The sequence below is a fragment of the Macrobrachium nipponense genome, chromosome 28 (genome assembly GCF_015104395.2).
Source record: "Macrobrachium nipponense isolate FS-2020 chromosome 28, ASM1510439v2, whole genome shotgun sequence".
NCBI lineage: Eukaryota > Metazoa > Arthropoda > Malacostraca > Decapoda > Palaemonidae > Macrobrachium > Macrobrachium nipponense.
In genome coordinates, this window is record NC_087217.1 from 29174885 (window position 1) to 29192419 (window position 17535).

General features: G+C 49.0%; 1 protein-coding gene across 1 annotated transcript in view; it reads right to left on the reverse strand.

The window, feature by feature from the left end:
- Positions 1-1870: 1870 nt before the first annotated feature.
- LOC135201142 (WD repeat-containing protein 55 homolog) overlaps positions 1871-17535 on the reverse strand; it is a 43911-nt gene continuing 28246 nt past the window's right edge. The window contains 3 exon segments of the mRNA XM_064230021.1: positions 1871-1987; positions 10304-10484; positions 11571-11785. Coding sequence (XP_064086091.1) covers positions 1958-1987; positions 10304-10484; positions 11571-11785 — 426 coding nt within the window. The 3' untranslated portion in view covers positions 1871-1957.

Genomic DNA, 17535 nt, shown 5'->3' on the forward strand with positions numbered 1-17535 from the left:
CAGTCCATCTTGTTTGGGACAAGTTAGTTGATTCTAAATATTGGGACTCATTTATTGTGATAAAAAGAGAAAAATGCTGTCAAACAAAGCACACTGTAGATGACAGCCAAGCATGTTTTGTGAAAGGAATGAAGGAAGGACTGATAATGAGGATAATACTGTACTTTGATTTTAGACTTGCCTAGTGGGACATATTTGATTAGGCCCTGTCAAGTCCAAAGATTTCTTTACCATTCATAAATATTTTTGAATACACAAACTTTATAGAATTTGACACCATAAAAAAGTAAGATGATTTTTCTTAAATATGATATACGTAGTAAATAAAACACAAAAGTAAAAGATACAGAAAAAAAATGATCCCGTACATTTAGTCACAACTCACGAACTGCCACTGTAGTCTCACCTGTATTTATGTACTCTGTGGTGCAACTGCAAAGCCATTTGATTAATGTATGAAGTCAAGAATAATTCTGCAACGGAAATACTGTCATGTTCCATTATTTATCAATACAACTTCAATATGCTACACAAAACGTCACTGAAATTTAGGAAGTACAAATAACACAGGGTCATATTGCGAATTTGCTACCCCTATTTGGTTAATGATACCTTTATAGTACATTAAATGATCAAGTATTGAAGCACAAGTAACAGTTCACCACCGGTGGTGGTGGTTATCAGGGGTGGCCCCAAATCCAATCCTGTTTAGGGCCCCATAAAGGTTTGGGCCGGCCCTGCCAGCTACATTACTTTGACGACTATCTAGACTTGTTGCATTTTTTAAACTAAATTTTCACATAATAATAGCCAAGTGTTTGGTCACAATTTTAAACCTAGAAGCTACACAGGAATTATTTAGATGTAAGGATTCTGGAGAAAATGTTCACGTGTATGCTATATTACAAGATTTTTTTTTTAATGTTGCATCACTTAGTTGTCATTCTGTGACTCCTGCTAATCTAAGCTTGTAAACAGACCCTTCCTTGCCTCCAGTTTCCTTGATTACTATAATCTCCTGTTTTTCAGAGGCTAGGTCTATTTTTTTTCTTTGGATATGGGTTGTTCCATTTACTTCTTTCCCTTAAGCCTACTGAATAGTTACCAAGATCCATATTCCAATGAACTGTTAATAAAAATTTACACATAATCTATAATAGGTTATTCTGTTATTTCACTGTCTCTTTTTCCCTTTTAACTGCACTGACTTGGCCTTTTAACTGCACTGACTTGGCAGTGGTAAAAGCAGCACTGTGCAATTAATATGTCACTGATGATCACCTTACTACCACTTCTAACTGCTGAATCAATTGTCATGGGGTATAAAATTATGCGAAAGGAATCTCTAATGAAGACAACATGGATTTACATAAGAATTAAAGAGGTTAAGCTCAAGATGATGACATTTAACTTTGCTAAATGGCTGCAAGTCTTGAGAATAACAGAACTTCTTTAATGTGATGTCGCAGCTGTTCAAAGGTCAATAAAAAAAAGGAGTAAAAAACGGAAGGGTGGCATTACCAGCTAGAAATCATCTGAACAATGAGACCCTTTCTTACAACTGCCTTCAGTCCCATTACTTAAGACAGTAAACTTATTTAATTTGTAAACTTACGCATACATTGCCCTTTCCTTTGGTGAATCATCAGCACTCTTATAAATCAAATAAATGTAACCATACAGCATTTTTACTTATGAAACTCTACAAGGCTATGAAAAGGAGAGGCTGAAAGTACACTCTACAAATTTTAAATTCTTTATGTTAACAGAAAAGTATTTCACAATTACCTCGAGGCTTATATTTCGTCTGTTAAATATGAACGACTGAAAATTTTTAAACTTAATCTGTAGTATGACTTGGCCCAGCAACTGGGCCCTCATCTCATCATCAGACTCCATCTTCTCAGGAATATCCGAGAAGAAATCAGAGCGATTTCTTCGTTGGAAGATTCAAGGTTCAACCCTTTGTGTCATGTTTCTTGTGCCCCTGAAAGAGATGGGACAGATAATTTAAACAATTCATCTCTCCTTACTTCTCTTAGACTCCATTTCATACTTACTATTTTGCACGCTGTATTAAGCTAATCAAAATGACAATTGTCGAAAATTGCATTTTCTACTATACAACCTGAGGTCCTTTAACAATAGGAAGTAGCTAGCGGCAGCTGGAACGGTCGTAAGCTTCGAACAAGGGGAGAACGGTAGTTAACTGCTTGTCCGATCGTCCACTGGGAGGTAAACAAATCACTTTTGCTTTTGGCCCATGCAAAATACGCAGAGTGAGGGGTGGTCATGATGGAGGGGACTATATGTAAAGGACCTCAGGTTTGTATAGTTAGGTAAAAAATGCAATTTTCGACAAATTGTCATTTGTTCCGATACGTAATAAGACAAACCATCGGTCCTTTAACAATAGGAAGACTCACTTCTTGGTGGGAGGAATCTGAGTCTTTTGATGAACAGACTGGTGTTCGTCCATCCCTGGAATGTCTCCCTGGTCCGTAAGAGCAAGGGGAGGGATCCAAGCCTCTGTCCGATTGATCGGGGTGTGCACTGCAGGATCAATGGTCAGACCTCTGGGCCGAGTACTAAGAGAGAGGCAAGCGTATCTCTTCGTACCAGCATTGTAAGAACTTTTTCCTGTACATGAGCAAATATAAAGTATGGGTTTGTCTCATGTAGGCATCCACTTTCTCCCCCTTGTTGGAGAAAGTGGCGGATATACCACTCCTATCTCTAGTTAAAGAGATAGGATGGAAGGCTCGGGGTGAATAGCTTACATGCATCTGACTCCCTTCCAGCGTGGTAACGACCGTATCCCTCTGCCCACAGGTAGAGGTAGAGAAAGATGGTGAAGAGAAGCCAGTCAACTCTCTCATTCGCACATTCATTCTCCCAGTCATACCAGGAATCGATGCTGTTCTGCCTGCTCGGGTGCTGGGTAAGCTTACACAACGTGTTGAGCAGCCACCACAGGTCCCAAGGAAAAAGTATCCAAGGACTTGTGGGCAATATCCCGAAGGTAGAAGGACGTGAAGGTGGTCTGGTTGGCCCAGACACCTGCCTTCAGGACCTGCGCCACGGAGAAGTTCTTACGGAACGCTAAGGAGGGGTCCGATACCTCTGACTTCGTGGGCTCTCGGTCGGAGCGTACGGATGTCGTCGCTACCATCAGCCTCATACGCTCTCCTGATCACCTCACGCAGCCAGAAGAAAGCGTGTTCTTGGAAACTTCTTTCTTGGTAACCCCAGTGCTAACGAAGAGGCGTCGACACTCAGGCCTGAGGTGTCGAGTTCTCTTCAGATAGCGCCGTAGCGCCCTCACAGGACAAAAGCAGCATCTCATCCGCATCATTATCGGTGAAGTCCAGAAGGGAGGGGATCGTGAAAGACTCGAACCTGTCGTCAGGGATCGACGGATTCTGAGTCTTGGCTACGAAGTTCGGGACGAAATCGAGCGTCACAGACCCCAGCCTCTGGTGTGTTTAACATCATAAGAAAGACCATGTAGTTCCCCTACTCTCTTCGCCGAGTGCCAGGGCCAGCAGAAGAGGGTCTTGAGGGTCAGAATCCCTGTCTGACGACTCTCGGAGTGGCTCGAAGGGTCTTCGAGTCAAACTCCTAAGGACGAGAGTCCACATCCCACGCAGGGGGCCTGAGTTCCCTGGGTGGGCAAGCCTTTCGAAGCTCCTCATTAGCAGGAGATCTCGAACGAATTCGAGATGTCCAGTCACCCTCAGTTTTTAGGACGAGAGCCAGGGCAGCTCTATATCCTTTAACTGTGGGTACTGAGAGGACTTCTCTCGGCGAAGAAACACGGGGAAATCCGCTACCTGCTGAGAGTGCTCTGAGAGGAGACAGACCCTGTCTACGACACCAACCACAGAAGACGGCCCACTTCCCCCTGGTACACAGCTGCAGAGGACTGTCGGACGTGTCCAGCCATCTCTGTTGCTGCGCTACGAGAAAAGCCTCTCGTTCGCAAGAGATGGTGGATAACAGCCAGCCGTGAAGTTGAAGGGACTGGACTGCTTGGTGGTACCGTTCTACGTGTGGCTGGGCTAGAAGGTTGTGCCAACTGGGTAGCTCTCTCGGTGCGTCCGCAAGAAGAGCCAGCAGGTCCGGATACCAAACGGCTTGAGGCCGTTTGGGAGCCACCAGGATCATTCTGAGATTGGGAGTGACCAGCGCTCGACTGATCACCTTTCTTTCCGAATCAGACAGAAGGGAAAGGAAAGGCCCTAGGCGAAGAGGTTGTCCCAGGGGTGTTGGAGAGCGTCCTCTGCAGCTGCCCATGGGTCTCCGCACGGCTGAAAAGAAAACCTGAAGTTTTCTGTGTGCCGGGGTGGCGAACAGGTCTACGACCGGTCGCCCCCACAGGTTGAAGAGCCTTTCCGCCACGTCTTGGTGTAGAGACCATTCGGTCCCTATCACCTGATCCCGACGGCTGAGCTTGTCCGCTACTACATTCCTCTTGCCTGGAATGTAGCGTGCTGACAGCTCTATCGAGTGAGCCGTGGCCCACTCGTGCACACCTGCAACCGTCAACTGATGGAGCGGAAGAGACACTAGCCCCCCTGCTTGTTGACATATCCACTACTGTGGTGTTGTCGCACATCAACACCACTGAGTGTCCCACCAAGCGGTCCTGAAACTCTCGTGGAGAGCGTTGAACGCCGCCTTGAGTTCCAGGACATTGATGTGAAGGTGCTTTTCGTGATGGTCCCCACACACCTGCAGTCAGCAACTCTTCCAGTGTGCGCCCCATCCCTCGGTCGATGCGTCTGAGAACAGAAGCATCGGGGCCGGGGGGGGAGTGCGTATGGGCACTCCTCTTAAGAGGTTCTTGTCGTCGAGCCACCAGGCTAGGTCCTGCCTCACCTTGTCCGTGGAGAGCCACAGGAAAGTAAGGAGGATCCTTGGCCTGAGACCAACTCTCCCTTAGCCTCCACTGGAGAGACCGCAGGTGAAGACGCCCGTGAGGGACTAACTTTCTCGAGTGACGACAGATGGCCGATCACGACTTGCCATTGCTGTGCTGCCCTGTTCCTGCCGAGACAGGAACTGGCCGGCTGCCTCTCTGAATTTGCTGATACGCAAGTCTGCGGGAAAGACCTGCCCTGCTACCGTGTCTATCAGCATACCCAGGTACTTCATCTTCTGCTTGGGTTCGAGATCGGACTTCTCGTAGTTTATCACGATCCCCGAGATCGCGACAAAACTTGAGGAGTCGATCTCTGTCCTGTAGCAACTGCGAGCGGGAGCTCGCCAGGACTAGCCAATCGTCGAGGATACCTCAGAAGACGTATCCCGTGCGAATGGGCCCAAGCTGACACCAGAGTGAACACTCGCGTGAACACCTGTGGGGCGGTTGAGAGACCGAAACAAAGTGCCCTGAATTGGTACACCGTCCCGTCGAAGATGAAGCGGAGGTACTTTCTGGAGGACTGATGGATGGGTATTTGAAAATACGCGTCCTTCAAGTCCACTGAAAGCATGAAATCGTTCCCCCTGATCGAGTCGAGCACCGAGCGTGCCGACTCCACCATCGTGAACCGCGTCGTGCGAACGAAGCGGTTCAGGGGAGAGAGGTCTATCACCGGACGCCAGCCCCCCGATGCCTTCTCCACTAGGAAGAGGCGGCTGTAAAAGCCCGTGACTGGTCCTCCACGATTTCTACAGCTCGTTTCGCCAGCATGGTCTTGATCTCCTGTCGAAGAGCGTTGTCCTTTGCTGATCCCCGGACATAGGTCTGTATGGACCGGTTTGGAGATGAGGGGGGGCCGAGACTCCGAAGGGTAGTAGATATCCCTCCCGAAGGACGTCTACTATCCAGTTCTCGGCGCCGTAGCGCTGCCAAGTCGCCCAATGGCTCGCTAGGCACCCCCCCCACTTCCGGCAGCAGGTGAGGGAACGCCGTCCCTAGCGTTTTCCCTCCTCGTTTTGACTTCTTCCCACCACCTCCTCGGGGAAAGGAAGGTTGGGTTGGAGGAGGGCTGATTACGGCCTCCTCTAGCAAGAAGTCGAAACAGCAGGAGTCTTCACACGGGGCTTGGACGGTGCAACCGTCTTCGCCGCCGTGGAAGGCGCTAGCCAGCTCTTTGGTTTGGCCGCAGTCGCTCGAGATTTGCCCAGTAACCTTCGAGACTGCCTGGTGAACTAAGCGGTCACTGTCATCAGTGCGCCGCCTTTCCACCGCAGCGTCCACCATCTCTCCGGGAAAGAGAGCTAGGGGAACTCCTAATGGATCCATTGCGAAGCCCGAGTGCCGCCTCACGCCCTAGCGTCCCCCTTGGTCACTCGGGTAAGGACTGTGTCCCTACGTCGAAGAACCAAGTTGGCCCACAGGTTGCATCTGATGTCGATTTGGGTCGAGGTAAGAGATCGCTCTTCCTCCAGACTGGCACAGTCTCCTGAAAGAAGCGTCGTCTTCGAGAGCAGAACTCCCGGAGCCTGGCCGCATACTTTGGATATTGTGAGGGACCACAAATCCAACCAAGAGACTGCCTGGAACGCTGCCATAGCGGTAGATTCCAGGCAAGTGCCTCCTGCTGCGAGAACCAGAGGTTCTCCGACAGGAGCTGCTGCAGGGACACCACCTGGAGTTAGCCTCGCTAACTCCGGGTTAATTAACCTGGTTTAGGCAGTATCGGGTCTTCCGAAGGCACGTAGAATCGCCTCTGACGCTGTAGAGGGGGAGGAAGCAGCTTAGAAGACCGTCCGGATTTCAGCGAATCCTCCCGTCCTGAGACGAGATTCTCAACTTGATCCAGGACTGAGTCTGCAAGCTCTGATCGCGGTCAACCCCACCATCATTTTTGGTTCCCTCTTGGGACCCCAAAATGATTCGAGCCGGGACGTGGGCTCTGCCGGTGGTAGCGGCGATCCTTCCGCAAGGTCATTATGCTGACGAATCAGCTTAATGACCTCTGCAAAGTTCCTCTGTATCTCGGGATTACTGCGTCTTGTGGAGTAGGACCGTCCAGTTCCCTCCAGCAAGAACAGGTCCCGCGATACTCCTCCTTCAGAAGGAGGAACAGCGACAGACCCCTGACGGTCGCCTCCAACTACTTGCGCGTACGTTCTGGTCGGTCCTAAAACCGTGCCTGAGCCGTACGGCGTCATAGCGGGGTCACGGCGGCGCACCTCTCGTGATCACTCCTCGGTACCTCGCTCCTCCCGTCCCGGATGCCCGAGAGGTTGAAGGTACGGGACGAGGCAGACCTGACGCTCCCCCCCCCCCCTCGCGGTCGCTGGCAGGACCAGCGTGCGTGGAAGGCTGCTGCTGATCGTCAACCCGCCGGTGGCGACTCGAGCAGCAGGCCTAGCCTTGCCGCTCGCCTGGGGCGAGAGGCTCGGCTGAGAACGTCGAGACTGATCTCTAGCGTCAGGCGAGCTGTTGCTGGTCACCGTCTCCGCCCGGTCCCTATGGGAGCGGCGGTCAGGTGACCTGCTAGGCTCTCTGTCGCGGCGAGGACCGGCCAGCGTCCCCTCCTCGGCGGGCGCTCGAGCCGCTGGTACCGACGGCCGCGGGGACCCCTTCCTTCGCCTCAACCCGTGGCTGTCAGCGACCGTCACGTCAACCGAGCAGCCAGTTGATCGCTGCGAGAGCGTCCACTGGCCTGGCGAGAGTCGTGCGCACGACTCTCGCCAGTCTTCTGCTCCGCGCCGCTGTCTTGACGGCGAGCGAGCTCGGACGTCAAGACTTTGGCTGGACGGTCTGGACCGTGGAAGAGCGTCCACTCGGTACTTCTCGCGAACGAGAAGCGGCCGAGACGGAACCTGGTTTAGCGGCAGAACCGCTAACACCAGGTGAGGACGTACCAGCCGAGGCTGGTACACCTCTGGTCCCCGTCGTCTTCTTCTTTGCAGAGGAGAGACGGGCCCCGTTCCCCCGAAGAACAGGAGGACCAGCAGAAGAGCTCCCCCCGAACTCGCCTGAGCGAGCCGGGGCCCTTAGAAGATCCCGAAGGAGTCTTCTTAGGGGGGGAGGAGGCAGCCTTCTTCTTCTTCGGCTGTTTAGCCTTAGAAGTCGAAGGGGAAGAGGAGGCAGCAGACGACGAAGACGACGACGACACCTTCCTCTTCTTCCTCTTCTTCTTCGCCAGGCTCCGCAGGACAGACGTCAGGTCTTCCATCCAGGAGGGAGCCGGGGCAGTTGCCGAAGCAACAGGGCCCGACTGCACCTGTCCGGAAAGACCTGAGACTGTGACAGCACCACCAACAGCAGGAACAACAGGAACAGGTCCAGGAACAGCAGGAACAGCAAGCACATTACTGAAATGAAAGAAGGAGCAGCAGGGACAGCAACAGGTACGGCAGGCACGGCAGGTACCGCAGGAGAGCCAGGCGTCCTGTCGGCAGCTACCGTCATTCTCGGCACTGGCGGCAGGTCCAGGGGGGTACTCTTGGGGCAGCGGAAGTCCGGGGTCGGCAACACAAAGAACCCAGGTGGCGGTGGCACCGTCCTCTTTGGTACGGCAGTAATCGGCCGTGGGTGTCACCGACATTACATGTGGTGTATACACCAAGTGCGGTGGCATATCATAAGCTGGTGTAGATATTGTGGTAGTGGTAGTGGTTACCGTACCATGAGTGACCACTGCCGACCCCGCCAACCGCTGAATTAACCCCTGTATACTAGCACTCCCTGCAGTCCCAGCGACTCCCACACCTGTCCCAGGTCGTCCTTCGCTGATGGCACACCTGCGGAAGCACAGTCGGGTTAGTTAGAGGGGTTTCCTCGCGCCTGGGGGGAGGGGGGAGAACCCCACCCAGAGCGGACGGAAGACCCCGAATACAACTGGACGTCCGGGTAGCGGGCGCCCTCCTCCACACTCGACGGATCGAGAGAGGAGAAGGACTCCGCTATCCCCCCCGCAGGGGGAAGGCGCGAAACGTGGGGGCTGGACCGGGGGGCAGGAAAGAAGACGAAGTGTCCGTTACCAAAGGAGTCACTGGACTTTCCGATGACTTCTTTGGCGGCCTAAGTCTCTTCCTGCCCTCGTACAGCACCCACTGCGCCTCGGACCAATTCATACATGTTACACATGGCTCGGTGCGGGAGCATTCTCGCCCCCGACACCGAGTACAAACCTCGTGTGGATCCACATCCACAAATGATCTGAATCCGCCGCATTTACGCCCCTCCAGCCCGGGACACACACTACGGGCGACTGGGGGGCGCGGCGAAATCTCCATTTCTTGATCACTCATTATTATATGAAAAAGAAATGTAAAGTACTTACAAGCATACACTCTCAAACACACTAGGAAAAAGAGGGCTGATACTCAAAGCAAACGACAAAGCGGGCAGAGCGATGACGAGCACGTCCTATCCTCACACGGCCGAAAGCAAAAGTGATTTGTGCCGCGCGACGATCGGACAAGCAGTTAACTACCGTTCTCCCCGTTGTTCGAAGCTTACGACCAGTTCCAGCTGCCGCTAGCTACTTCCTATTGTTAAAGGACCGATGGTTTGTATTACGTATCGAACAAATTTCAATTAGAACCAAGTCACTACTAAGATAACTTACATCTAACTTAATTTCAGAAACCGTAATACTAATTTTCCTAGCCGTCATACTACTGGCATTACACAACAAGGCAAAGCAACATTATATTCTCATTCTAAGGCTGTAATGATCCGACACTTACACAATCATTTCACCATTAGAGATTATGACACTGTGATTAATACGTAACTGGACTAAAAAAAACTAATCCTAACTTGAAAACTGCTTTGGACTAAGCTGGCTGCATAAGTGTATGTGAGTGTTTAGGTCGGGTAATGGCTGACTGTCCTAAAAAGGTCAAGGTCAAGAACACAGCATACTTCATTGGGAGTTGCTGGCAGGAATCTTTATTATTCATCAAGAATGTGGCAAAACAAGAATTCAATATCCTTAACTGACACCAACCCATAGGAAGGCACTCTATATGTATAGGTTGTACACTGTGCATGGGAAAAAAAATTCTTTGTAGAATCACAATCAATCAATCAATGCATTAAAGTTGTTCCAAAGGACCACAAACTCTATCTTCTAAACTCAGGGGCCTCACCTGGAGGGTTTGTTCTTTAATTTCAAATGATAACTGAAGAAATGAGCAATTAACCCTACAAGATGCTAGAAGAAATCCAAACTTAGTTAATAAAAAAATCACAGCGCTCTCTGCCTTACTGCTTTTACACCTCACTGCAAATGAATTTATCATGAATTCATTTTTCATGGGAGAAAGCTGTGGTAGAATCTACCAAACACCAACCTTCAGGACAATAAACATAAACAACTGTGCTCCTTACTTTCAATGTTCCATCCACCTGAACATCATACAAAAAATCTATGTTCCAGAATCTTATCACATCGTCCATGGCGCAAGAAGCCAGGAAGCTACCATCATGCGATATTGACATGTTCTCCACTCCAAACCTCTTGTGCTGGCCAACTACACCAACAAATCTATGAGCATACAGGTGCACAGCTCTGAAATAAAAATTATTACAGTTACAAGAGAAATAAAGACTGAAAAGGACTGCAAAAATACACTTTCTCCACTCCACTATGACAAACAAAATAAATAAATAAATACAAAATAAAATAAAAAATGAGGGAAATGTGGCATTGATACCGGAGTAACATACAACTGAAGAGGTTTCATAATACGCTAATTTTTCTTGGGTTGACATCAATAGCTATTGACAGCATCATCATCTTTTAAATTTGTACATGAACTTTTTCCCTGTAAAGTACCTCATGGTTTTCATAAAGTCACTGACATGATTAAATGCAGAATGCTAGTATTTTAAGACAAATTTACCATACAATAGTACTGCAGTGAGTACCGATATCATTAAATGGTTCATATTGTCATGCTTCTAAAAAGATTACCTACTGTCTGCAGAAAAATTAGTCATTTTGCCCAGGATAGTTCAATGCCGCTTGTTAGCAGACTAACGAATATAGAATCGCTTCATTTGGCATGTAAGCATTAACACCACTATTCAGTTTCGGTTGCAAAGGCTGGGCATGTTTCTGCACATTAGTTACTCAACTCAAGAAGCAGCACAAACACAGACATGCTTCACACTAGCCATCTCAGGAACCCTCGAAATATCATGCAAATCCTTATTCCAAATGGATGAATTTACTCTGTCCCATTTATAGTACCTTTCCTTCTATTGTATTGACCAACTAGGGCACCTCTCCCCACTTGAAGTCCTACAGATACCTTTAAGGAGCTGGAATATTGGAATATAATGTTTAGGCCTAAGACCAAGTGCTGGGACCTATAAAGTCATTCAGCGCTTAGGAGAGAGTGGAAAGTAAGAGGAAGGAAAAAGAATATGAATGGAGGTATAGTAGAAGGAATGAAAGGGGTTGTAGCTAAAGGGGCAAAAGGATGCTGCAAAAAACTTTTAAGTAATGCAAACAGTGCACCATATGAAGTGTGTTGACAGCACTAGCCCATACAGGGGTTCAAGTAGCTGGATGATTCCACTCCATAAAACAGAAAACCTCTCAACATAAGACAACATTTTCACAGAAAAATATCTTTTACATAAAACTTACCTGATGTTTCCATCTTCACATCCTGTCAGCAACAACCGATCGCTGATTGGAATGATACAGTTAATCTGTCCAGGATGGCCAGCATAACGATCTATGTGGAACCCAAAATCTCCCCATTTGAAGATGAATAAAACTCCTTCTCCTGACCCAACCACAAGGCGGGAATCGTCACGAACGAGAGCCATTGCAGTTAATTCACTTTCGTACATTTCTGACTGGAACAGAAGAAATGTTGAAACTAGCAAGTCATTATGAGCAGTGCCTTCAAGATTAACTTTGAGCAGCAAACAAGTCACAACACAAGCTGTGCAACAATGTGTGAAATGAAATCATGTATCAACAGTTTATACAAAACCTAAAGGCCTAGCAAGACTTTAACCCTTTTCCAACGTAAATAAATGCAAAACTATAATATATAAATTTTCAAGAAAAAATTAATTTTTGGATACTTACCTACTGTTGAAGATAACATATACTTCCTCATCTATCAGCATGGAGATATAAGCTATCTTTAACAATTGGTAAGGTTAATCCCAAATAAATAAATTTACAGTAAAATCACTCGGAATTACGTTACTTTTCCTACAATTATAAAATTCCCAAAAGTCAAGAATTAATTCACTGTACATATAACAGCTGATAACTGTGCCATTTAATGCTGGAAAAATTTTCCCAACAAAACTAAACCTGCTATTTTGATAGGACTGTTGTTGTAGTTGTTGTTATTATTATTATTATATTATTATTATTATTATTATTATTATTATTATTATTATTATTATTATTATTATTATTATTATCATACAAACAATTATACCTACCAGGTAGATGATAAATTTTTGTAGGCACTTCTAGCCTTCAAACAAAAATGACAATTTGTCGAAAATTGCATTTTTCCTAATTATACAAACCTGAGGTCCTTTAACAATAGGAAGGTAACTAGCGGCAGCTGGGACGGTCGTAAGCTTCGAACAAGGGGAGAACGGTAGTTAACTGCTTGTCCGATCGTGCGCGCGCCCGCGCGCCCGAGAGGTGAAGAATCACTTTTGCTTTAGGCCCATGCAAAAAGTTGCAGAGTGATGGGTGGCATGAGGTGGGACTATATGTAAAGGACCCTCAGGTTTGTATAGTTAGGAAACCAAAAATGCAATTTTCGACAAATTGTCATTTGTTTCCGATACGTAATACAAACCCTCGTCCCTTTAACAATAGGAAGACTACTTCTTGGTGGGAGGAATCTGAGTCTTTTTGGTGAACAGACTGGTGTTCGTCCAACCCCTGGAGTGCCTCCCTGGTCGTAAGAGCAAGGGAGGGATCCAAACCTCTGTCCGATTGATCGGGGTGTGCACCGCAGGTTCAATGGTCAGACCTCTGGGCCAAGTACTAAGAGAGAGGCAAGCGTATCTCTTCGTACCAGCAAGCAAGAACTTGTTCCTGTTTGCAAGAGGACAATCATAAAATGATGGGTTTTGTCTCAAATTGGCATCCACTTCCTCCCCCTTGTTGGAGGAAGTGGTGGATATTTACCTCCTATCCCTACTGAAAGGGATAGGATGGTGCTCTATTGAGTAGCTCACCCTGCATCTCCTCCTTACCCAGCAGGGTGACGACCGTGTCCCTCTACCCAGAGGTAGAGGGAAGAAAAAGATGGGAAGGGAGGAGCCAGTCACTCTCATTCCTCATCCATTCTTACGGTCACACCAGGACTCGATGCTGTTCAGCCTGCGAGGGTCTGGGTTACTACACAACGTGTTGAGCAACCACCACGGTTCCCAAGAAAAAGATCCAAGGAACTGTGGGCAATATCCCTAAGGTAGAAGGAGGTGCATGCGGTCCGTTGGACCAGGCGCCTGCCTTCATTACCTGCGCCACGGAGAAGTTCTTGCGGAACGCGAGAGAATGATGAAGAGGCGTCCACACTCATCCTGGGTGTCGAGTTTCTTCAGACAGCTCCGTCGCGCCTTCACAGACAAAGCAGCATAGCCTTCGTATCGGAGTGGTGAAGTCCATTAGGGAGGGTATTGTGAAGGACTCGAACCAATCGTCAGTTACCGAAGGGTTCTGAGTCTTCGCTACGAAGATCGGTACGAAATCGAGCGTCACAAATCCCCATCCCTTTGTGCTTGACTTCTCAAGAGAAGTCATGCAGTTACCTAAGACGAAAAGAAGGGGATAGTCGTATGACCTATCCCTCTTCTGACTTTGGTTATGTACAGTACTCATACTGACAAGCTATTAAGACGAAGTAATGATTGCTCTGGAACAACCGAACTAAGTCCACAGAATAGTTCGTAAACTGACTCGGGCGCTCTGACAGCTGCCGACTGACTGGTTCGGAATCAGTAGAGGCAAGTTGTCCAAGCATCCGGGTAAGTCACGTGACCTTCGCCCTTTAAAGAGTTATGCTGAGAGACCAAACAAATAAAATATTTGTTAGTCACCGATGCCGGACGGCGCGGCGATGATTCTCTTAATGCATAAGCTCAAAAGGCGAAAGTCAATTGCCTTCAAAAGACCGAGGTCCCTGATGGCGAAGAAATCTCATAGACGTTGAATCTCAGCTTAAGGAGAAACAACACTATGTGACGTTGAAGACGAAGGTAGCAATGAATCAACCTACGTCTTCCACACTGAATTGAGAGAAGGAATCTCAAGATTCTAAACCTGTGCTTACAAATGACTGAAAACGCTAACCGCCATTTCATTGCTGTCCGGTGTGCAGTGAAAAGCGGGCGTTCTTCAGTAATGAAACAGGGGAGAGCCGCCTGAAGAACTACTGCTCATGGGCTGAACGTTTGGAAGTAGAGCTGGCAGGTGTGGGAGTAGGCGATGTCTTTCAATACATCTGCTAATCCGGGGTGAACAATGAACAATTGCACACCTCCGAATACAAGATATTTTGAGGACAAACTCAGATTCCGCAAAAATCATTCGCATTATCGAGATACGATGCAGCAAGAGACTATTACAGAATTCTGTTACCGTGCGGTAAACAGAAAGATGAGAGTCGAATAGATATCTCTGTTTAAAATTCTCGCAATACCGAAGACGATGAATACTAGCGTCACAGCAGTACCCCGTTATCAGAGACTTAAGTCCGTGATTGTTGGGCAGAGATACGGTTTGGTATTCAATCAAAGCAGGTGAGAAAGACATAACCAACCGTCCATATCAAAGCGGCAGCTGGTACTGAAATGCCTCGGGCAATTCAATACGCAGTAGCTGTCGCTGACTCGTCATCCTGAGTTGCCAAGTAATCCTTTCCACGAAGGAATGCGTTCGGCTAGAACCACCGAGCATAAAAAGATATGCTCGAGCAATTATATTTATGCAAAACGAATTTCGGTAAATATAAAAGTTGAAATGGTGTTGTCGTGACAACACCATAAGTATATAAAATTGAAACTGGAAACTCCTGGGAGGTTGCAGGCAACCCGAGTTGCAGTTCAATTAGAATACTTTTCGTCTAAGTCGCAATCCGTAGAATAACCAGGATATGCGCCTACCCCTCGGACCATTCAACTGCTTAGGCAGAATCATGTCGCGAGGTTAATATACGAGTATATTTGTAGGATTCTGAACAACGATCTCCATACTAAATTCTTTCCTTCAAGAAAACAAAATAAGGATTGGAGATCGACCACCTTCGGTCTCTATCAAAGAGAGTGAAGAAGTCTTCCTCGAAGGAAAGCTTTCAATGGTGAACAGAATACTAAGACGATAGTTCAAGCCAAACTGGATAATTTCCCGTCCGTTCTTCTCTATTCCAGTTGGTCGCCTATTGTGAGATAGTCTTCTTTCAGCAGCAGTCTTCTTCCTAATGCTAGTAAATTCCAGGAATTCGAGCATAGGCAGGTTCCCGATTATCGTGTAACATATCGGGATTCTCGTCTCGCTCACTTTGGACCGTGGTCTCGCCTAAGTGTTTTGGAGATCGTAAGAAAAACTCTAACACTCTGAATGCGCTAGAAATTCCGTAGAAAATTCTAAGCAGTCTGCGAAACCCCCACCGAATTCGTCAAACGATATCGTCGGTGGTGGTCCTCTCGATTCCCGTAGAAATCGAGAATGGGGCAGGATCCCCTCCTCAACGACCGGGGCTTACGTCAGGTAGGACCCGAAGGTCCCCCCGTGGTAGCGCAGTCCCCAACGTAGAATCCTACAGAGAAATCTCTGTAGGATCCCTCCCTCCCCTTTCCCTCGTAGCCGTAAGGAGAGAGGGAATGGGGGAGGAATTGGATACTCGCTCGCCTTCCCAGTGGAACTAGCAGTTGGAGAAGAGTAGGAGCAGCCATCGCCTTGCGGCGATGGCCTCTCAGAGTCTGGGAAAACGTATCGTCAGGAGAAAACGTTTTCCCGAGGAGGGTTACGAACTCTCACTGTAGGTAAGGGTCCTGCCGCCACTGTGAACGTCCGTCTGGGTGGGGCTGATCGACACCTGACAGGAGAGAAGCCGATACCGTCCTCCGACTCATTCCAGTCCTCGTCGAGGTCGAAACCTCTCAGGAGGACCGAAGGAGTATTTAAATACGGTGTCCGAGACACGTAGAAAGCGCCGCTGTCGCAGTAGAGGAGGTGGAAGTAGCTTGATCGACCGGCCAGAACTGAGAAGTCTTCTTGTCCGGAGACGAGAGACTCTGGTTCAAGACAGAATCGGCAAGCTCCGATCGCGGCAAAACCCACCGTCGGTTTGGGTTCCCTCTCGGGGCCCCAAAACGACATCGAGCAGAGACATGGGACTTATGCTGGTGGTTGGGAGCGGCGATCCTTCCCCCAGGTCGTTGTGCTGACGAATCAGTGCAATAACCTGGGCAAAGTTACTCTGAATCTCGGAAGTTACAGCGTCTTGAGGAGTAGGACCGTCCAGTCCCTCCAACAAGAGCAGCTCCCAAGACCCTCCTCCTTCAGAAGAAGGACCAGCAACCAGATCGCTGACGGTTGCCTCCAATCACTTGCGCGTACGTCCTGGTTGGTTCTAAGACAATACCTGGCACGTTGCGCGCGTCGTGACGGGATCGTGAGCGGCGCAATCTCACGATCACTCCTATATACCTCGCTCTTTCCTGGCGTATGCCAAGGAAGTTGAAGGTATCGGAGAGACAGAACTGAGGCTACCCCCTCCAATCACTTGCGCGTACGGTCATGGTTTGGTCCTAAGACCATACGTGGCACGTGCGGCGTCGTGACGGGATTGTGAGCGGCGCACCTCTCACGATCACTCCTAGCTACCTCGCTCTTTCCCGGTGTAAGCCCGAGGAAGTTGACGGTAGTGGGAGAGACAGGACCTGACGCTCCCCCCCGCTCGCTGGCAGGACCATGCGTACGTGGGGGCTGCAGCCGATCACCAACCCGCGGTGGGGATCGATCTGCAGGCCTGGCCGATCACCCGAAGGAGGACCGTACACTCGGAACTTCTCGCGGACGAGAAACCGAGCCGGTAACCTGGCTTAGCAGCAGAGCTGCCAAGACCAGCGAGGGTGTACCAGCGGTAGCCAGCACACCCTTGTCCCCGTCTTCTTCTTCTTCTCAGAAGGGGAGACGGGGCCCCCGTTCCCGAAGAACAGGAGGACCAGCAGAAGAACCCCCCCGTCACACCGGAGTGTGACGAGCCCTTCGAAGTTCCCGAAGGAGTCTTCTTAGGGGGAAAACCCCGGTTACCAGCTGGTCGCTGCGAGAGCGGCCGCTGGCCTGGCGAGAGTCACCTGAGCGGTTCTCGCCAGCCTTCTGCTCCGTGCCGTGGTCTTGGCGCCGAGCGAACTCTGGCGCCGAAACTTTGGCTGCACGTCTCCCGAGGGAGAGCGTACACTCGGGATCTCCCGCGAACGAGAGACCGAGCCGGAACCTGGCGTAGCGGCATCGCCGCTAGCACCAGGCGAGGAAGTACCAGAGCTAACCGATACTCCTCTGGTCCCCGTCTATCTCTTCCTTACGGAAGGGAGACGGGCCCCGCTCCCGAAGGAGCAGG